General features: G+C 50.2%; 1 protein-coding gene across 9 annotated transcripts in view; it reads left to right on the top strand.

Annotated features, from left to right (window-relative positions):
• The window catches only part of TRIM9 (tripartite motif containing 9), an 80065-nt gene that overhangs the window by 56376 nt on the left and 4474 nt on the right, over positions 1 to 19215 (top strand). The window contains exons 4-11 of one of the 9 annotated variants that reach the window (XM_068149101.1): positions 1452 to 1562; positions 1990 to 2143; positions 5545 to 5702; positions 7556 to 7694; positions 11917 to 12105; positions 14912 to 14953; positions 16382 to 16405; positions 18084 to 18387. In XM_068149101.1, the coding sequence (XP_068005202.1) occupies positions 1452 to 1562; positions 1990 to 2143; positions 5545 to 5702; positions 7556 to 7694; positions 11917 to 12105; positions 14912 to 14953; positions 16382 to 16405; positions 18084 to 18387 (1121 nt within the window). Of the gene's footprint in view, positions 1 to 1451; positions 1563 to 1989; positions 2144 to 5544; positions 5703 to 7555; positions 7695 to 10863; positions 12106 to 14911; positions 14954 to 16381; positions 16406 to 18083; positions 18388 to 19215 lie in introns of those variants that run through there. The other 8 variants (XM_068149104.1, XM_068149102.1, XM_068149103.1 and 5 more) reach the window with 8 other exon arrangements.

A 19215-nucleotide genomic window follows, 5' to 3' on the forward strand; every position in this document is an offset into this window, starting at 1 on the left:
GGGTTCCAGACCTGCAGAGCTTCATTCAGTCCTAGTGGAGAACTTCACACAGCTATAGAGTTCTTCTAGACAAAAAGAAAATAAATAGCTGCCATGAGCACATTCCTCTAAAGCATAAAACCGTTCTTCTAGAGCTTCTTTGCCAATCTCCTGTGGCAGAAATCCTGCTGATGCAGACCTGCAGTGTCTTCTTCTGCAGGGATTCAGCCTGAGGGTCCAGGCAACCTTCAAATATACCCACACAGTACCCAAACATGAATCCTGTCACAGAATCCCAGACTGGTGGGGGTTGAAAGAGACCTCTGAAGATCATCCAGTCCAACCCCCCTGCTAAAGCAGGGTCACCCACAGTAGCTTGCCCAGGATCACAATGTCCAAGTGGGTTTGGAATCTCTCCAGAGTACCTCTCTGGGTAGCCTATTCCATGGCTCCAGCATTTTCAGAGCAAAGAATTTTTACCTCCTGTTCAGATGGAACCTCCTGTGTTCCAGTTTGTGCCCATTGCCCCTTGTGCTCTTTGCTGGTTTTCAGAGAAGGTCAGCAGAGCCCACAGGCATTGGCCAAACCAAATTCCTTGTATTCCTTGCCTGCTCTAGGTGCTCCTGCTTTGGCAGGGGGGTTGGACTCGATGACCTCCAGAGGTCCCTTCCAGCCCCTAACATTCAGTGATTCTTTGATATCCAGTGCTGAAATGTGTTCCCCTGGGGAAACCTTCCATGGGTGCAAGAAGATGTGCTTTGGCATGCAGCCTGCACAGCCTCAGGCAGGGCTTGGTATCCCCTAGGGATCCCTGACACAAGACAAGCAAGATTTATCTCCACTCCCTGGCACGCCTCCCACTGACCTCATCCCCAAGCTCCCACTGCTGCCAGTAGAGAAAATGAGGCAATTCTGCAGCATGATCCAGCTTAGCTGATGGGCTGATGAGCATCTCAAACAGATCACTGGAGAGCTGAAACTGTGGGAGGGCATGTGTTCATTCCTCTTGCAAATACCAAAACGTGAAGCTCATGCCTCACACCAGGCTGGTTTGGTGCAGCTGCTCTGCAGCCAGCCCCACAGACCTGAGGATCAATGGGGCAGCCCCATGCAGGGTGCAGCAGCAGCTGTGTTTCCATGAAGGCAGGCTTTGCTTTGACAGCAGTTCATAAGCTGTCATTTGGAAGCTGTCATAATTAAAGGCAGAGTGTGGAGCTGCCCTACTGCTTTGAGTAATTGAGTGGGTTAATGATTTTGAGCTAAACAAGACTTGCTGTTGTTCACCAGGTTTTCAAGGATCTGGAATTCAGTGTTTGAGGCTTGGCCAGTTCTGCTTTTTTCTCCTCCCTTGAATCTTTACCTCCCTTGACAGTGCCCTGAACCCGTCTCTGTGCCCACACAGCACCAAAACCCTTTTGCTCCCCATCTCCCAGAGCACTCTGAGCCATGCTGCTCTCCTTCTCCCATTGCAGGTGGTGCGAGACCAGATCTCCCACTGCACGGTCAAGCTGCGCCAGACCACGGGCCTGATGGAGTATTGCCTGGAGGTCATCAAGGAGAATGACCCTAGTGGCTTCCTGCAGGTTGGTGATGCACATCTGGGTTGAAAAAGGGCACTTCCAGGTTCACAGCAGGAGAGAAGGGGCCAAGCCAGGGCTGTTTCTTACTATGACCAGGGGTTTGCAGCAGATGGTGGTGTGTCTCTGGAGCAGTGCTCATAACATGCTGTCTCATGGCCCTCCAGTGAGAGACAGACATACAGCACTTGAGAGCTGCATCCCACCATTCCTTTCTGGGCTGGGCCCTTTGGTACTAGACCCTGCCTTTAAAATAGTCTCCAGAGCTCCTGGTGTCCCTCTGCCAAGATGAGCCTAGCAAAAGGCAATGCTGGAAAGCATATGTGATGTCCCAGTGGCAGCCTGGGAGGCACGGGGAAGGAGGAGAACAGGGTAGGGGCAGGGCATGCAGCCTCCATGGTCTTCAGAAGCTGAGTCTGCTCCTTGCCACCAGATCTCAGATGCTCTCATCAGGAGAGTTCACCTAACTGAGGACCAGTGGGGAAAGGGGACACTCACACCCCGGATGACCACCGACTTCGACCTCAACCTTGACAACGCCCCTCTGCTGCAGTCCATCCATCAGCTCGACTTCGTGCAGATGAAAGGTAAGCATATCTCCACTGCCCCTCACAGCCTCTCTGCTCAGCCTGGGAGCTTCCATGCAACTCATTGAAGGGGAAGGCCAGAAGGGAAAGTTTCTCATCCTCTCCCTGCAAGACTGAGCTCCTCAGAGCCAGAGTTACAGAAACTTGGAATCAAAACAGTTTGGGTTGGAAGGGTCCTTAAATATCATCTAGTCCAGTAGGGACATTTGCAACTAGAGCAGGTTTCTCAGAGCCCCAAACAACCTCACCTGGAATGGTTCCAGGGATGGGGCATCAACCACCTAACTGGGCAAACTGGACCAGGGCCTCACTCTCCTCAGCACAAACAATTCCTTCCCAATATCTAATCCAAATCTCCCCTCTTTCAGTTCAAACCCATCATCCCTTGTCCTGTCACTACACACCCTGATAAATAAGTCCCTCCCCAGCTTTCTGATCAGCCCCCTTTAAGCACTGAAGGGCCACCAGAAGATCTCCCTAGAGCCTTCTCCAGGCTGAACAACCCCAACTCTCTCAGCCTGGCCTCACACCAGAGGGCTTCCAGCCCTCCCACCATCGCTGTGGCCTCCTCTGGCCCCACTCCAACAGGTCCATGTCTCTCCCATGCTGAGGATTCCAGAGCTGGCTCCAGCACTGCAGGTGGAGTCTCAGCAGAATCCCCTCCCTGCACCTGCTGCCCACACTGCTGGGGATCAGCCCAGAACACAGCTGGCTCTGGGCTGTGAGTGCACAGTGATGGTTCATTCTCTGCTTTTCACCCACCAGCACCCTCAAGTCCTTCTCCTCAGGGCTGCTCTTAATCCCCTCATGCCCCAGCCTATATTCATACTTGTCATTGCCCTGACCTGTGTGCAGGACCTTGCACTTGTCCTTGTTGAACCATCACTCAAGCCTGACCATGTCCTTCTGGGTGCCGTCCTGCCCCTCAGCCATGTTGACCACACCACACAGCTTGGTGTCATCAGCAAACTTGCTGAGGGTGCTTCAATTTCCATGTCAATCACAAAGATATGCCCATTCCTCTGTATGTTGCACCCCTAGCCCTTCTTTTACCTGGCAATCCTTTAGGAAGTTCTCTCCAGAGCCAGGGTGGTTCCTGCTCACCCGGTAGTGGTTGGGATGAGGGTCTCAGGAGCAGCACAAGGCACTTCTCAAACCTCTGCTGGCACACTGTCTTGCTCAGTGCTGATAAGTGTCTGCCCTGGGCCAGCTAGCAAGCTGCCCACTGCAGGCAACCACATTGTCTCTCCAAACACCACATCACTTGAAGTGTTTCTCCCTCCCCTCTCTCCTTGTTGTTTTAGACCTTCATTTCAGCTTTAATTTCCTCCTTGTTGTCCATTCCCTCCACGCTGACTTTCCCACACCATGGAGAGCCACAGCATTTACATCACTTTGCAGGAAGCAGAGAGCAACCTTTGAGCAATTTTGCAACTTGGCAAGCCCTGAGAAGCTGACAGAAGATGCAAACTGGCTGTGATGAAGGGAAGCTCTGGAGAACATTGAACACGGGCTGGAACCTTTAGCTGGTGTAAATGAGCTTCCTGGAGGAAGGGCCACCAGCTGTGGGTCTGGCATGGCTCTTCATTGCCATTGCAGCTGGGCTGAGGAGCTGTTTGCACACAGCAGCACTTCTCAGTGGTTAGACACAGAATGCTGGTGACCACTGGGTAACACTAACAAGCATCTTCAGATGATGGCATGGCCCCACTGGTGTTTGCTGCACTGGGCATGGCTGCTGGGAGCCCCCATTGTTGGTCATCATTAGCCAAGCCCTTCATCTGAAGTGTCACTGATATTTTTTGATAGTGAGAGGAGCCAAACCCAGGGAGTCACAGAGTCACAGAACAGTAGGAGCTGGAGAGAACCTCTGGAGATCATCCAGTCCAACCCCCTGCCAAAGCAGGTTCATCTAGGGCAGGTCACATGGGAACACATCCAGGTAGGTTTTGAAAGTCTGAAGATAAGGAGGGCTGGATGCTTTGCTTTCACACCAGTCAAGGAGATTTTGGTGTGCTCCTGCCCTCCCTTCTTTCAATTCAGCCCAGAGGGCTATTTCTAGTTAATAAGAGCAAGCCTGCTGCTAGTTTAGAAGCACACCCTCCTCTGCCAAGGCAGGGCAGGGCCAGTGGAGGCTTCCTCTTATCTCATCCTCACTGTGGAAAGAAGTTGTTGGGTTTTGTAGACTATGCAGAAGGTTAGGTTTGGATCCAAACATGCCACAAGACCCAGAGGTCTCATTAAAGAGCAGATGTGAGCACTAGGCACAGGGTATCCCATGTTAATCACCAGCACATGCTGGGCAGCGGCAGCATCCCTTCTGCTGTGTTAGCTGGAACACAAAGGCTTCTCCACTGAGTTTCTCCAGGCTGGTGATTCCTGCTTAGGATCCAACCCAGGAGGTGGAGGAGTCACAGCAGGAGGAGATGAATGGTGAACCTTTGCCAGCAAGTCCATCTTTTCCCTCCTGGGGATCCATGGCTCCTCCACATCTTGTCTCAGATTGTCCATGTGTTCTTTTCTCTGGCTCAGACTTTCATACTAAAACAGCGTCACTGAGAGGCACGCTCACCTCCTCACCAAGCCTTGCAGCTTGTGTGGTTGCCTCCTCTTTTAGAACAGACTCTGCCATGGCAAAAAGGTCAGGAACACCCTGTTCTGTATGTCCTAAGGCTTGTTTCTGCTGCTCCAACATCATTTGCTTTGGTGCAGTGAGTTTATTTGATAGAAAGGCAGAGCAGCGCTTGCTGCTGGGCTGCAGTGAATCATAGAATCATTAAGGCTGGAAAAGACCTCTGCAGAGGCATCTTTGGGAGGTTGTCCCAGGTTTGGGACTGTGAAGAGTTACAGAATTACAGCACGCTGGGGGTTGGAAAGCACCTCTGGAGATCATCCAGTCCAACCCCCCTGTTAAAGCAGGGTCAATCACAGCAGCTTGCCCAGGATCACAATGTCCAGCTGGGTTTGGGATCTCTCCAGAGAAGGAGACTCCACAAGCTCTCTGGGCAGCCAGTCTAGAGCTCCAACACCCTCACAGCAATGGAGTTTCTGCTCCTGTTCAGACAGAACCTCCTGGTTTCCAGTTTGTGCCCACTGCCCCTTGTCCTGTCTCTGGGTGCCACTGAAATTTGTTGTGCTGCCAAATTTCACCAAAATGAAAACAGGGTAAAAAGCAGAAAACCTCCAGGGAAATCTCAGCTCCACCAAGCTGTGGGGTGGAGGATTTTGGTGGAGCTTGTTTGGAGGATATACCTTTCTGCTTCCTCTCCTCCTCACCCCCACAAGACCACAGCTACATCCCCTATGCCATGCTGGCTCCGCTGCTCCAGCTGAAACATGCATGCCCTGGCCACCCCTGCTCTCTGGTGCCAGCAGCCAGGGTTACACTAATTTGTGTTTAGTTTCCTCTCCAGTGCCGGCCCCCCCGATCCTGCAGCTCGAGGAGTGTTGCACCCACAACAACAGTGCCACCTTGTCCTGGAAGCAGCCCCCCTTGTCTACAGTGCAGGTGGAAGGTTACATCTTGGAGCTCGATGATGGCAATGGAGGCCAGTTCAGGGTAGGTAATCAGAGCAGGAAGCCAGTCCCAGCTGCTCTTCTTTCATCAATCCATGTCCTCCAAGGAGTGCTTTTTAAGGGATTCAACTGAGGATCAATCCAGAGAAAATTTACCCAGCAGCCAAGATATTCCACCAAGGCCACAATTTCCTTCCTTTCTTCATAGAATCATGGAATGGTTTGGATTGGAAGGGATCTTTAAAGGTCACCTAGTCCAACTCCCCTGCAGTCAGCATGGACATCTGCAACTAGAGCAGGTTGCTCACAGCCCCAAACCTCACCTGGAATGGTTCCAGGGATGGGGCATCTACCACCTCTCTGGGCAAACTGGGCTAGGGTCTCACCACCCTCACCATGAATAATTTCTTCCTTCTCTCTAGTCTGAATCTCCCACTCTTAGTTCAAACCCATCACCCCTTGTCCTGTCATTGCACACCCCGATAAATGAGTCCCTCCCCAGATTTCTGATCAGCCCCTTTAAGCACTTGAAAGGCCATCAGAATGTCTCTCTGGAGCCTGCCCTTCTCCAGGCTGCACAACCCCAGCTCTCAGCCTGTTCTCACAGCAGAGGGCTTCCAGCCTCTGGATCATTGCTGTGGCCTCCTCTGGACCATCTCCAACAGATCCTGATCCTTGTCCTTGTGCAAAGAATATTTTTGGGGAGGACAAGGTCATTTGAGAGGCTGGAAATACCTTTCCAGCGACATGTAAGACTTACCAACACAAAGGACATGCTGGAAATTCCATCTTTTTGGGTTGCTACATATTTCATGCAAGGTATGCTAATTGCCATGAAAGCCTCCTGCTCTGCCAGCTGCCATCAAGCAGAGGTGTTTGAGGCCTGAGGGCTTTTAAATTGCTGTAATTACACAATTAAAATATGATTTTCATTGGGTTCGACATGCTGATAATTATCCTGGTGTGTTCACATCCATGGAGAGCAGGCACAGGGACCAGCCCACTGTGCCATATGGATTCAGCCATAAAAAACTCAGGCAGGAAGGAGCCAATGCAGAGCTGAGGCAAAACAGGGAGGACAGTGTTTGGAACTGGAGAGAAGGGAGCTGGAGGCTCGGTTTGGGGAGACCAAGGCTCAGCAGATTCACCCCAGAAAAGTAAAGATTAATTCCCCAGTGCCCCAATCTTCTCTTGTCCCACCAGCAATGGGAAGGGACTTGGATGTGCAGGGTATTCTTGCCTCTGGGGTTATAGAAGGTTGCTCCAGGTTTTGTGGTGCAGTAGTCATAGAATCATAAAATCATAGAATGGTTTGGGTTGGAAAGGACCTTTAAAGGTCATCTAGTCCAACCTGCAGTCAGCAGGGAAAATCCCCAACTAGAACAAGTTGCTCAAGAGCCCCAGACAGACAATGTGACCTGGAATGGTTACATGGATGGGGCATCTACCACCTCCCTAGATGACCTGGGACAGTGTCTCACCACCTTCAGCATCAAAAATGTCTTCCTTCTCTCTCGTCCAAATCTCCCTCTCTTAGTTCAAACCCATTATCCCTGTTCTGTCACCACAGGCCCTGCTCAAAAGCCTGTCCCCAGCTTTCTGATCAGCCCCTTTAAGCACTGAAAGGCCAGCACTGTAGGTGGGTTCTCAACAGAGCTGAGTACAGGTGCAGAATCCCCTCCCTCCACCTGCTACCCACACTGCTTTGGGGACAGGCAAAAGTCTTATCAAGGAACAAATCCTAGGGTTGTCTTGCTGTTCTTTAGCCACTCATAAGTCTGCCCTGGGTAGCAGACCATGGTTGAACCCTGAACATCATGACTTCTGGGAGCTGCTGTGGGAGGTGTTCTCCCCTGGGACTCCATGCTCTGGTCACTGATTGTGCTTGCTTTGCAGGAGGTGTATGTGGGCAAGGAGACCATGTGCACGGTGGATGGGCTTCACTTCAACAGCACCTACAGTGCACGTGTCAAAGCCTTCAACAAGTCAGGAGTCAGCCCCTACAGCAAGACCTTGGTCCTCCAGACATCTGAGGGTAAGGCACTGCCATAGCTCCAGCCTGGTGCGCTCCAACACCGCTCACACCATGCGTGTGGCCCCTCCAGCACACCACAGCTTAGCACTGCAAGCCAGGGAACTGTTCTGCTGGTCCTCCACTACCTCAGCAGTCACTGCAGGAAAGCCAGGACTGACAGGAAGGGAAAGGTTGTGTTGGGAGCTCTGAAGAGTTACAGAATTTCCTTCTCACCCCTTTTCCTTTGCAGATGTTCCTGGGGGAAGTATAGTGAGAGGCATCCCACACAGAGGTGCTTAAGATGCACCTGCAGCAGGGGTTTGTTTTACACAAAGGACAAGTCAGATGTTTTCACAGAATCCCTGACTGATGGTGGTTGAAAGGCACCTCTGGAGATCATCCAGTCCAACACCCCTGCTAAAGCAGAGGCACCCACAAGCAGGTTGCCCAGGATCACAATGCCCAGGTGGGTTTGGAATCTCTCCAGAGAAAGAGACTCCACAACCTGTTGGGGCAGCCTGCTCCAGGGCTCCAGAATTCTCACAGCAAAGAATTTTCTCCTCCTGTTCAGATGGAACCTCCTGGGTTCCAGTTGGTGCCCATTGCCTCTTGTACTCTTGCTGGTCACCACTGAAGAGCCTGGACAACTTTTTTTGCCCCCTACCATTTAGCTATTATAGCTGAGCATTGCTCAGCAGCCTCAGGTCTCTCAGCCTTTCCTCCTCACACAGATGTTCCAGATCACTCAGCATCTTTGGACCCTCCACAGGATTGTTTCCAATAGTTCCTTGTCTCTTTTGAACTGGGGAGCTGTCACAATGGTTAGAAAGTTGGACTCTCATACTAGCCCAGAACTGGACTCAGTCCTCCAGATGAGGCCTCACTGGGGCAGAGTAGAGGGGGACAACCTCCCATGACCTGCTGGCCACACTTTCTTAATGGAACCCAGGAGACCATTTACTTTCTTGGCCACAAGGGCACATTGCTGGTTCATGGTGAACTTGTTGTCCACCAGCACTCCTAGGTCCTCCTCTTAACAGCTGCTTTCTAGCAGGTCAGCCGCCCAGCCTGTAATGGTGCCGGGGTTATTCCTCCCCAGGAGCAGGAGCTGTCATTGATTCCATTCTAACCAAACCAACACCACCAACATTGCTCCTGAGACACCACAGGCTGTACTTGGCTGCACAGTGATGGAGGCAGCCCCTAGCAAAGCACAACATAGAGCAGGGGGACCATGAAGCTATACAGGTGTCATTGCAGACCCATGGTGTGTGCAACCATCCATGGTGGCATCATCTGCATCACCCCCACATCAGCAAGAACTCAGAGCATTAAACTCCCTCTTGCAGGTTGGGGAGGACTCTCCCCCACTAACTTTAAGCACATTTGTCACACCAGGCTCTTAATGCAGCTGGAAAATTGGCTTGCTGCTGGCATGTAGGTGGACAGTCTTAAGGCCAGCTCTGAAAAATTAGGTGGGAGATCAGAAGCATCCATGAAGGAAGGAATCAGTCCTCACCACCATGTCTGCTACCACATGGCTTTTCTGCCAGGCAAGAAACCCCTCCTTGGGAGTTTTCCACACTCAGTGGAATTCCTTTTCCCATCTCCCAGACTAAAATCTCTTTTCCAAGCTGTGTGAAGACTTTTTCTTGGCAGCATGACCAGACCTTGCTGGCAGCTGACTCAAGAGCAGCAGCATGTTTCTGAAGCTCCAGCTGCTCCCAGCAGACACGGTCTAAGGTCAGAAGGGAACACAGGTCTTGAGGGTGCTGGTGGGACAGGAGGATCATAGAAACATAGAATGGCTTGAGTTGAAAAGGACCTTAAAGATCATCTAGTCCCACCCCCTCCACCTCCCCCAACCCCACACCACCATCCTACCCTTACCATGGGCAGGGACACCTCCCACTAGGTCAGGTTACTCAAAGCCTCAACCAGCCTGGGCTTAAACACTCCTAGGGATGGGGTGTCCACAGCCTCCCTTGGCAGCCTGTTCCAGTGTCTCACTACCCCAATAGAGATCCTTGCCACAGAGTATCTCTGGTGGCTTTGAGCAAGGAGAAAAAGAGGTGAGATCTGCAAGAGATACCTGCTCCAGGTTAGAAACAGGTTTGGATGTGTGTGCAGGGCAGGTTGGAGAGGCATGGGAGACACTTGTGACAGAGATAGAGTGAAGAGCAAATACGTGACAAACCCTTCTCATGCAAGAGGCAGAAAGCTCCAATCACAAAGCACAAAGGCCTTGGTCTGTCTATCTGAGAGCTCTGTGATTGCAAAGCTGGGCACCAGCCTCAAGGAAGCTGCAGAATTCCCCTGGAGATCCAAGGATGGGACAACCCAGATCTAGCCTGCACCAGGGTGGCCAGGACCGCTCCCGAAGCCTGAAGGTCAGTGTTTCTCATCCACTTCACTGTCTGGCTTCAGCAGGAGAGCTTTGGCTTCTTGTAGAATGGTTTGGATTGGAAGAGACCTTAAAGATCATATTCCAACACTGGAGGTTCTCATCACATTTATGTCTTATAAAACCTAGTTTAAACACAGTTTCCCAACCAAAATCAGTTGAGCTTTAAGTCTTCCCAACCAGGAGTTGGCAGAAGATCCTCTGATCTTTCTAGCTCTGCTTTCGTCTCATAGATGTTTACACTGTTGAGCCAAGGAGCTATAGGAACACAAGATGCTAGTTAGGGAGAGCCAGGACCCCAGCTACTCTCAGTAGTAGCTCCTCTCACTTTTGGTAGATGTTAGAGGACATGTCCTTCTCTAACCCAGAGCTCCATGTATTGACCTGTTGTGTAGTGATTGATCTAACCCATGTCTGAACTCTCTGACAAACTTTGCTTCCACAGCCTCACGCAGCAGCACGTTACTGAAGTCACAATCCACTGGGCAAAGAAACTCTTCCTTTTGTCTGTTTTAATGTGATTTCCACCTCAATCCATATCCACAGCTGAGCCAGGAAGGTTGGGGATACAGTGTCCAGGACTTTATCCAATCTGAATGTGTGGAGAATGGTGGTTACTACATGTTCATGCTAACTTACACCTTGACAAAGCTAGGGACGAAATCTCAAGAGGTGACCATTTGTGGTAGTGGGGAACAGACTGATCCAAGAAGTTCCCTCTGTGACATTTTGCTGTGAATCCCATGAGTCAAATTCTTGCTGTAAGGCTCAGATGTGTTTTGACAGGTACAAAGGGATACCAAGAACACAACATCCCGAACAACCTTTGAGTAAGGTGGGTGCTTGGTGGTACTGAGGGCCCTGCAAAATGCCTTTCAGCCTTCCCAACCAACTGGTTTTCAGGACACTAATTGTTGTGTACAGAGAGGCATGAGATGTATGAAATCATAAAATCACAGAATCATTAAGGTTGGAAAATGTCTCTAAGATCGTAAGATCATTGAGTCCAACCATCAACCCAGCACCACCATGGCCACTAAACCATGTCTGGAAGTGCCATGTCCACGCGTTGTTTGAACACCTCCAGGGACAGTGACTCCACCACCTCCCTGGGCAGCCTGTTCCAATGCCTGACCACTCTTGCAGCAAAAACATTTTTCCTAGTATCAAATGTAAAACCTCTCCTGGTGCAATTTGAGGCCATTTCTTCTCATCCTATCAGTGGCTGCTTGGGAGAATGCACCAACACCCACCTCACTGCAAGCTCCTTTCAGGGAGCTGTAGAGAGCTACCCATGGGAAGACCCATTAAAGACCCATGGGAAGCGTGCATGGTACCTTGTGAACTCTTTTAGGTACATTGCTGTGAAGAGATGCAGGACTGGCTTTAAACAAAGTGTGCTGACTGTGTCATAGAATCATAGAATGGTTTGGGTTGGAGGGGACCTTAAAGATCATCTACTTCCAACCGCCCTGCCATGGGTAAGGACACCTTCCACTAGACCACATTGCTGAATCCAACCTGTCCTTGAACACTTCCAGGAAGGGGGGGAAATGATGATAGGGGGTGTTATGATGGCACAGGAACCTTCTGGAGGATGGAAATAAGTTCATTGATGACACTGTCAGAGACAAGGCCTTCCTGAAGGGTCTGGCTGCTCTGCACGGCACCAGACGTGGTTGCTCCACACCCTGTCCTCAGGCTGGCTGCAGCAAAGCAGGCTCCGTGCACGCTGACGCCCCCCAGCCCTGGTCCCGAGGTCTGCTCTGGGGCGCTGGAGTGACCAGCACCCAGCAGACCCCGTTTCTGATCTCTAGTTTGCATTGATCTTACGTTTAGACACGCAGTCAGAAGAACAGACCCTCCCTTTTCCAGTGCCTTTGGAAAGATCGCAGCTTCGTAGAATGAGTCCTTTCTCCTCCACCCTTAACCTACAACCCAGCTTTCCGGGGAGATCCTACTTTGAGCTAAGATCTTCGGCCCACCAGCTGAGCTTGCATTCTTCTTTACAGTCCCTGAATTCAGCCGGTGAGCTGAGTGCCTCTGGCATTTCCTCTTGGTTCTGTGCTTCTGGGCATCTCCAAAGTATTTGTTTGTTTTGTTGCGTTGTGTTTTGTTTTACCCATGACATGCAGATGGCAGAGGGAAGCTCTTTTCTGTTTTGTCAGTGGCCTGCTCCTGCCTTGGAGGGAGTTTCAGTGATGTAGGTCTCACGGTGTCTTTGTATGTACATACCAGCATGTGCAATTTTAGATGTGGGGTGATGGAGCATCAGAGAAACTCCTTAGGTAGGTGCCATTATTAGCAGGGCTGGCGTGGCTGAGCCATAGAAACAAGAGCCCTTGTTTCTAGTTTGTGTTGATCTTGTGGCTAGGAAAAGTTAGAAGAACAGACCAGACCCTCCTGGGAGAAAGCCCTGGGCACATCTTGGTGGTTTGCTTTCCCTAATCAACCAGAACATGCAGAGATTTGTTCTGTGAAATTAGTTTGGCTGATTAACTCTAGACCCTGCTTAAGGATGAAGCAAGTTGAGATGCAAGCAAGGTCAAGCCAAGACCAGCTGAGGGGCACCTTGCAGTCATAGATATATAGAATTGTGGAATCATGCATTCATAGATTCATAGAATGAGTTGGGTTGGAAGGGACCTTGAAGTTCATCTAGTTCCAACCCCCTCTGGCACTGGCAGGGATGTCTTCCACTAGACCAGATTGCTCAAGACTTCAATCATAGAATCGTGGAACCATAGAATGGTAGGGGTTGGAAGGCACCTCTGGAGATCATCGAGTCCAAGCCCCCTGTCAAAGCAGGATCACCTAGGGAAGGTCACACAGTCTGGCTTCACAGGACCCTGAAGATGTAGGCTTTGGTCTGCTCAGCTTTAAGCACTGGGCTCAGCTTTTGCAAAACTAAACATGATGGTATCAAAGTCTTGTTTTCTGCAGAGCAGAAGAAACCACTCCCCTGATACCTGGCTTCTCTGGCAGCAGCCACAAGCACTTTGCTTGGTCCTCACAGGCTGTGGTGGGACATAGGCAGTGCAGGCAGGATGAGCAGCCAGCAAAGGAGCCACAGGCACAGTTGCATCTCTCAGAGCTGTTTTCTAACCACTCTTTGCACATCTTCTGTTGCTAAAGATCCTGGGCCCTGATTCTTCCACCGCTCTGGATTTACACCACTCCAATGGAGTCATTCACAGCTTCCTCTGGTGTAAGCTCAGGAAGAATGGGGGCCCCCGATTGTTTGGTTTCCATCCCATAACCTGGAATGAGGAATGCTGCAGCATGATCCAGAATAACCAAGGAGCCCCACTACTTTCTTTTCTTTGTGCTTTCTCTGTTTTGTTTTGTTGTTTCTTTCTCATCGTACTCGCTGTGCGCTGCTGGTTTTGACCCTGTTTTTGTTACCAATGTTTCTTACTTTTGTGTCCACTCAGCCCAGAGCTGCTGCCGTGGCCGTGAGCAACACCAGTGTGTGCAGTGTGGACCTTCTGCAGCCGTGGTCCTGGGTGGTGGTGTTGGTGGGGCAGGGTGTAACGGGCTCCTGAACGTGCCAATGTGTCTATGTTGTTTTCACACTCAGGCAGATTTGTATGGCAGCGATGGGCAGAGGCCTTCCAAACCACTTCGTAAGGACATGGGGCAAGATTCATTAAAAGAGCCTCAGGAGGTGCCACTTGGTACTTGTCATGGAGCACGACTCCAGCCAGATGCTTTTTCACCAGCATGCACATCTTCAGGGGGTAAAAGCCAGCTTTCTTGTCAGAGGAGAGGTGAAAACCAGTCACAGAGCTGGACAGGGGTTACCCTAAGATTCAGCACCCATCATGAGCTCACTCCCATTCAGTGCCAACATGGAGCTTCATGTTGTCCTCTCCTACTGGCAAGGACAAGCTCCTGGATGAGAAGCACCTGGATCAGTCCACAGCTGAAGTCCAGATTGCAGGAGCTGTTTGCAGTCACCCCAGGCAGGGATTTCCCTAAAATCCAGCACCCATCATAAGCTCCCTCCCATGAAATGCTCTGAAGCATCCCAATGTATTTTGGGTGCTAGTGGGTGTCTGAGGCCAGGTATCTACCTCTAGGGACCTCCTCTGCTGCTGCTCCTCTACTCCTGCCCCTTTTCACACAAGGCAAGGGAAGCAGCCCAGAAGAGCTTGGTGGTCCCTACTTACTGGACACACCAGTGACTGCTCTTCTTTCATCAATCCTTGTCCTCCAAGGATTCTAAGTGATTCAACTGAGAATAAATCTGGAGAATATTTACCAAGCAGCCAAGACATTCCACCAAGCCTAAAAAACTTCCTGCTTTTCTTCATGGAACCATAGAATGGTTTGTTTGGAAGGGACCTCTGAAGATCAAGTCCAAATCCATGTCATAGCAGGATCACCTAAAGCCGATCACACAGAAACGTGTCCAGGTGGGCCTTGAAAGTCTCCATAGACTGAGACTTCACCACCTCTCTGAACACCCTGTTCCAGTGCACTACCTCTCTCAGAGCAAAGAAATTCCTTCTCATGTTTAGGTGGAACTTCCTGTGTTCAAGATTATGCCCTTTACCTCTTGTTCAGTCACTGATGCTCTCAAAGGCCGTGATGGAATTTGATAATGAAAATTCAGTCATTCCACACTTCCCAGAGGTGAGGCTCACCAAAACAGCCAGCACTCCAGCTCCTATTTGCAACCTCCTTCCTCCATGCTCTTTGGCTTTTAATGAATCAGGCCTCCTGTGGCTGGCTGGATGCTTAGTCAATGGTGAAATGCTCATGAGTGTTCTTCAGGTGGTTGATGGTTGTTTCTTGGCTGTGATGTGTGAAATGTAGTATCTCTTTGTAGGATGCAATTTTGAGACACAAGGAACGCCTTACTCCCAACTAGGCAAGTATTTTTATTACAATTACTTGGTACCTACTCCTTGTTGCTCATCTTCTCTTCTTCTCCTTTTGTTTTATTCTTTAACTTCTGCTTGGTGACCAGGCAACATTTCTTGCACCTTCCCTGCTCATGGGGTGCTCACACAGCAGTGGGCAAATTTGGAGAAGGAATGGGGAGTGTCTTGTTGATGTTAAATCATTTTCAGTTTTGATCCTGAATGGTTTGGGAAGAGAAGCCTGAAGTCAGGACTCTGGAATTGGCTCTGTCGTTAAGACCTGCTCATAGAATCCTGGGATTACAGAATCGTTTGGGTTGGAAGGGACCTTTAAAAGTCATGGAATCATAGAATGGGTTCAGTGGGAAGGGATATCAAAGATCATTTAGTTCCAACCCCCTGCCATGGGCAGGGACACCTCCCACTAGACCAGGTTGCTCAAGGTCCTGTCCAACCTGGTCTTAAACACTTTCGGGGAAGAGATGTCTGCAACTTCTTTGGGCAACCCATTCCAATGTCTCACCACCCTCACAGTAAAGAACTTCTTCCTAATGTCCAATCTATATCTACCCTGCCCCAGTTTAAAACCATTACCCCTTGACCTAGACCACAAGCCCTTCTAAATCATCTAAGGTCCTTTAAGATCATCTAGTCCAAACCCCCTGCAGTGAGCAGGGGCATCTGCAACTAGAGCAAGTTGCTGACAGCCCCAAACAGCCTGACTTAGAATGTTTCAGGGATGGGGCATCTACCACCTCTCTGGGCAACCTGGGCCAGTGTCTCACCACCCTCAGCATCAAAAATTTCATCCTTTTCTCCAGTATGAGTCTATCTGGTTTAGTTTAAACCATCACCCCTTGTCCATCACAACAGGCTCAAAAGTCTGTCCCCAGCTTTCTGGTCAGCCCCCTTAAGCACTGAAAGGCCACCAGAAGGTGTCCCTGGACCCTTCTCTTCTCCAGGCTGAAAAACCTGGAAGCTCATTGTCCTGCTCTAAGAAATACATATCCCAGTTCATTAGGGAGGTGTTTAGCCCTTTTATAGCTAATTCATAGAATCTCGGAATTGTTTTGCTTGGAAAAGACCAAGTCCAACCGTTGACCCAGCTCTGCCAAGGCTACCACTGAATCATGTCCTTCAGCACCACACCTGTAACTCCAAGTTCAGGCCCATGCATCCACCTGGGAAAAGGAGCCTTGTGCCCAGTCTAGTGGGATCCCACCTCAGGCAGCTTGCACATGGTGCTGGCCACCCTGCTCCTGCTTGCAGCCCAACCACATCCTCGCTCCAGCTCTCCCCACCTTAACACAAAGCACTGCCAGGCCCATGCAGTGGCTGGAGGAGCAGGCAAGCAGAAATGGTTTCTCCTTCCTTTCTCTACCCAGCTTGACATGCTGTTTTCTCTCCTGCATGCCTTTCCCTGGGAATGACCACAGTTGACATTAAAAAAATGGTGGCAGGTACGGACCCACCTCCTTCGGGTTGCGGCCGCGAGACGCCTGCATGCACATGAGCTGTCCTGTCAAGCCACCCAATAAACCCATGTAAAAGTCTCACCAGAGCCTCTTCTTTCTCAAGCCATGGCGACTCCTGCGGGCCTCAGCATGTTGTGTGGATCCGTCAGCTCGCATTCCAGTGATCACTGGAGAAAAAACCACCTGGGGAGCTGGGCTGGTGGCTTGTGAAACCTCGTCCCTCTGTGTTGTTGAGGATGTGACACTATCTGTCAGACTTGCAGTGACCATCTTGTGCATTTAAACCAGCAGATGTACCAAGTTCTGAAGGTTTTGGGGCATTTTCCAGCTTGCCCATGAGATAGCTCTTGTTTTACGTGTGGCTGGCTGCTCCACAGGGGGGTTTCTTGGTGTGATGTAACATCTTGGCGTTCAGTGTAGACCTTTGTCTGTGCTTTTGGTTCCCAGGACTTCAGCCCTCAAACACACAGAATTTATCTGCTAATCCTCAGTCTCCTCCCACACCAAGCCTCGCCATGCAAAGTATTGCTTGCATGAGTAACCCTTGGTCATAAAAGTAAGTTGGGTTAGCTAGAGCCTGGAGACCTGGCCAGGATTACACATCCCCCTCTGCTAGAGCCACATTTTAGGAGATAGTGAGTATCCTGTGGGCTTATGAGTTGAGACAAACAGATGGTGGGAGGTGACAGAGACAGACAGGCACCTGGAAGCAGCAAGAATCATAGAACGACTTTGGTTGGAAAAGACCTTTAAGATCATGGAGTCCAACCATTCACCCAGTACTGCCAAGCCCACCACTAAACCATGTCCTTCAGCACCACATCTACACAGCTTTGAAATCCCTTCAGGGATGAGGACTCACCACTGCCCTAGGCAGCCTGTTTCAGGGCTTGACAACCCTTTTGGGGAAAAATTGTTTCCAGTATCCACCCTAAACTTCCCGTGGTACAACGCTTCCTCTTGTCCTATTGCTCGTTACTTAGAAGATAACCTCCACCTGGCTCCAACCTCCTTTTAGGGAGTTGTAGAGAGCCAGAAGATCTCCCCTCAGCCTTCTTTTTTCCTTAGGCTGAACAACCCTAGTTCCCTCAGCTGCTCCTCACAAGACTTGTGCTCTAGACCCTTCACCAGCTTCACTGTCCTTCTTCAGACATGCTCCAGCACCTCAGATAGTGCCAGGGCAATGAAACTGTAGAAAACCAGAACTAAAGTGACCCAGAGCACAAATGCAACTACCCAATAAACACAGTGAAGCAAAACTCCATCTGAGTCCCAGCCATAAATCCTCGTCCATGCTAGCAGGCTGCAGCTGCATGGGCTCCACGTATCCCTCCAAGATGGAAGGTTCCATCACATGATCATCCATCCCTCCACAATGGAAGGTTCCATCACATGATGATCTATCCCTCCAAGATGGAAGGTTCCATCACATGATCATCCATCCTTACATGAAAGAAGGTGCCCTCCATGAGCAGCCTCCTCTGCTGTGCAGGAACCCAAGCTGACGGCCAGTAGCTCAAGCACCCAGCTGTGCCTTCACCCTCTGTGTCCCGGGTCCTGCATGCAGCATGTGCTGTTTCATGTCTTCTCCTCCATGTGGCTCAGTCACCAGCAGCCCAAGCTCCTGCCCCCAGACTAACCAGGTGTTGTTTGTGTGTTCCAGTTGCTTGGTTTTCTTTTGATCCTGCTTCTGCCCACGCTGATATCATCTTTTCTAATGACAACCTGACTGTCACCTGCAACAGCTATGATGACAGGGTTGTGCTGGGGAAAACAGGCTTCTCCAAGGGGCTCCATTACTGGGAGCTCTCCATCGACCGCTACGATAACCACCCCGACCCAGCCTTCGGCGTGGCGCGCATCGATGTCCTGAAGGACGCCATGCTGGGCAAGGACGACAAAGCCTGGGCCATGTACGTGGACAACAACCGCAGCTGGTTCATGCACAACAACTCACACACCAATAGGTACGTGGTCTGGACTGGAGCCATTGTGCTGCACTGAAATTTCCCCCTCCAGACTAGCTCAGTGGAAGCACATGAAGCTGTATTTGCAAGCAAACGTACAATCTAGAATATGGAATGCAATGAATACCAGAAAGGAGGTTGTAGACAGGTGGGGGTTGGTCTCTTCTCCCAGGCAGCCAGTGGCAGAACAAGAGGACACAGTCTCAAGCTGTGCCAGGGGAGGTTTAGGCTCAAGGTGAGGAGAAAGTTCTTCACAGAAAGAGTAATTGGCCATTGGAATGTGCTGCCCAGGGAGGTGGTGGAGTCACCGTCCCTGGAGGCATTCAAAAAAGGATTGGATGTGGCACTTGAAGCCATGGTTTAGTTGTCATGAGGTATTAGGTGATAGGTTGGACTTGATCTCTGAGATCTTTTCCAACCTGGTTGATTCTATGAATATGTACAAAATATGCAATATTTACATATATGTAGAATTTATGAACAACAGAAGAACCCCCACTGGAGAAACCAGAGGGATACTAATAGCTTCCCCCTCCCTGCTCCCTTCCCTAGCCCCCTGTACATAGGACAAGAGAAAGAGCAGAGAGCTGCTGTTAGTTACTTAACCACAACAAAGAACACAGCCAAGGTCAGCAGAGCAAGCAGAAGCCAGAAGCTGGTATCTGCTAGAGTGGAAGAAGCAAAAAGAGAGAGAAAGTTACTTTATAAACTAGCTTTTGTGGTAGATATCTGTCCAGTGCAATTATTTAAAACATCATTGTTTTCCTTTTAACATCCAATGATGATTTATTTACATTCTGTGACTTTCTGTTCAAGATCTGTGGAAAA

The sequence above is a fragment of the Melanerpes formicivorus genome, unplaced genomic scaffold (assembly GCF_026170545.1).
Source record: "Melanerpes formicivorus ecotype bairdi unplaced genomic scaffold, bMelFor1.0.p_v2 SCAF_17, whole genome shotgun sequence".
Taxonomy (NCBI): Eukaryota; Metazoa; Chordata; class Aves; order Piciformes; family Picidae; genus Melanerpes; species Melanerpes formicivorus.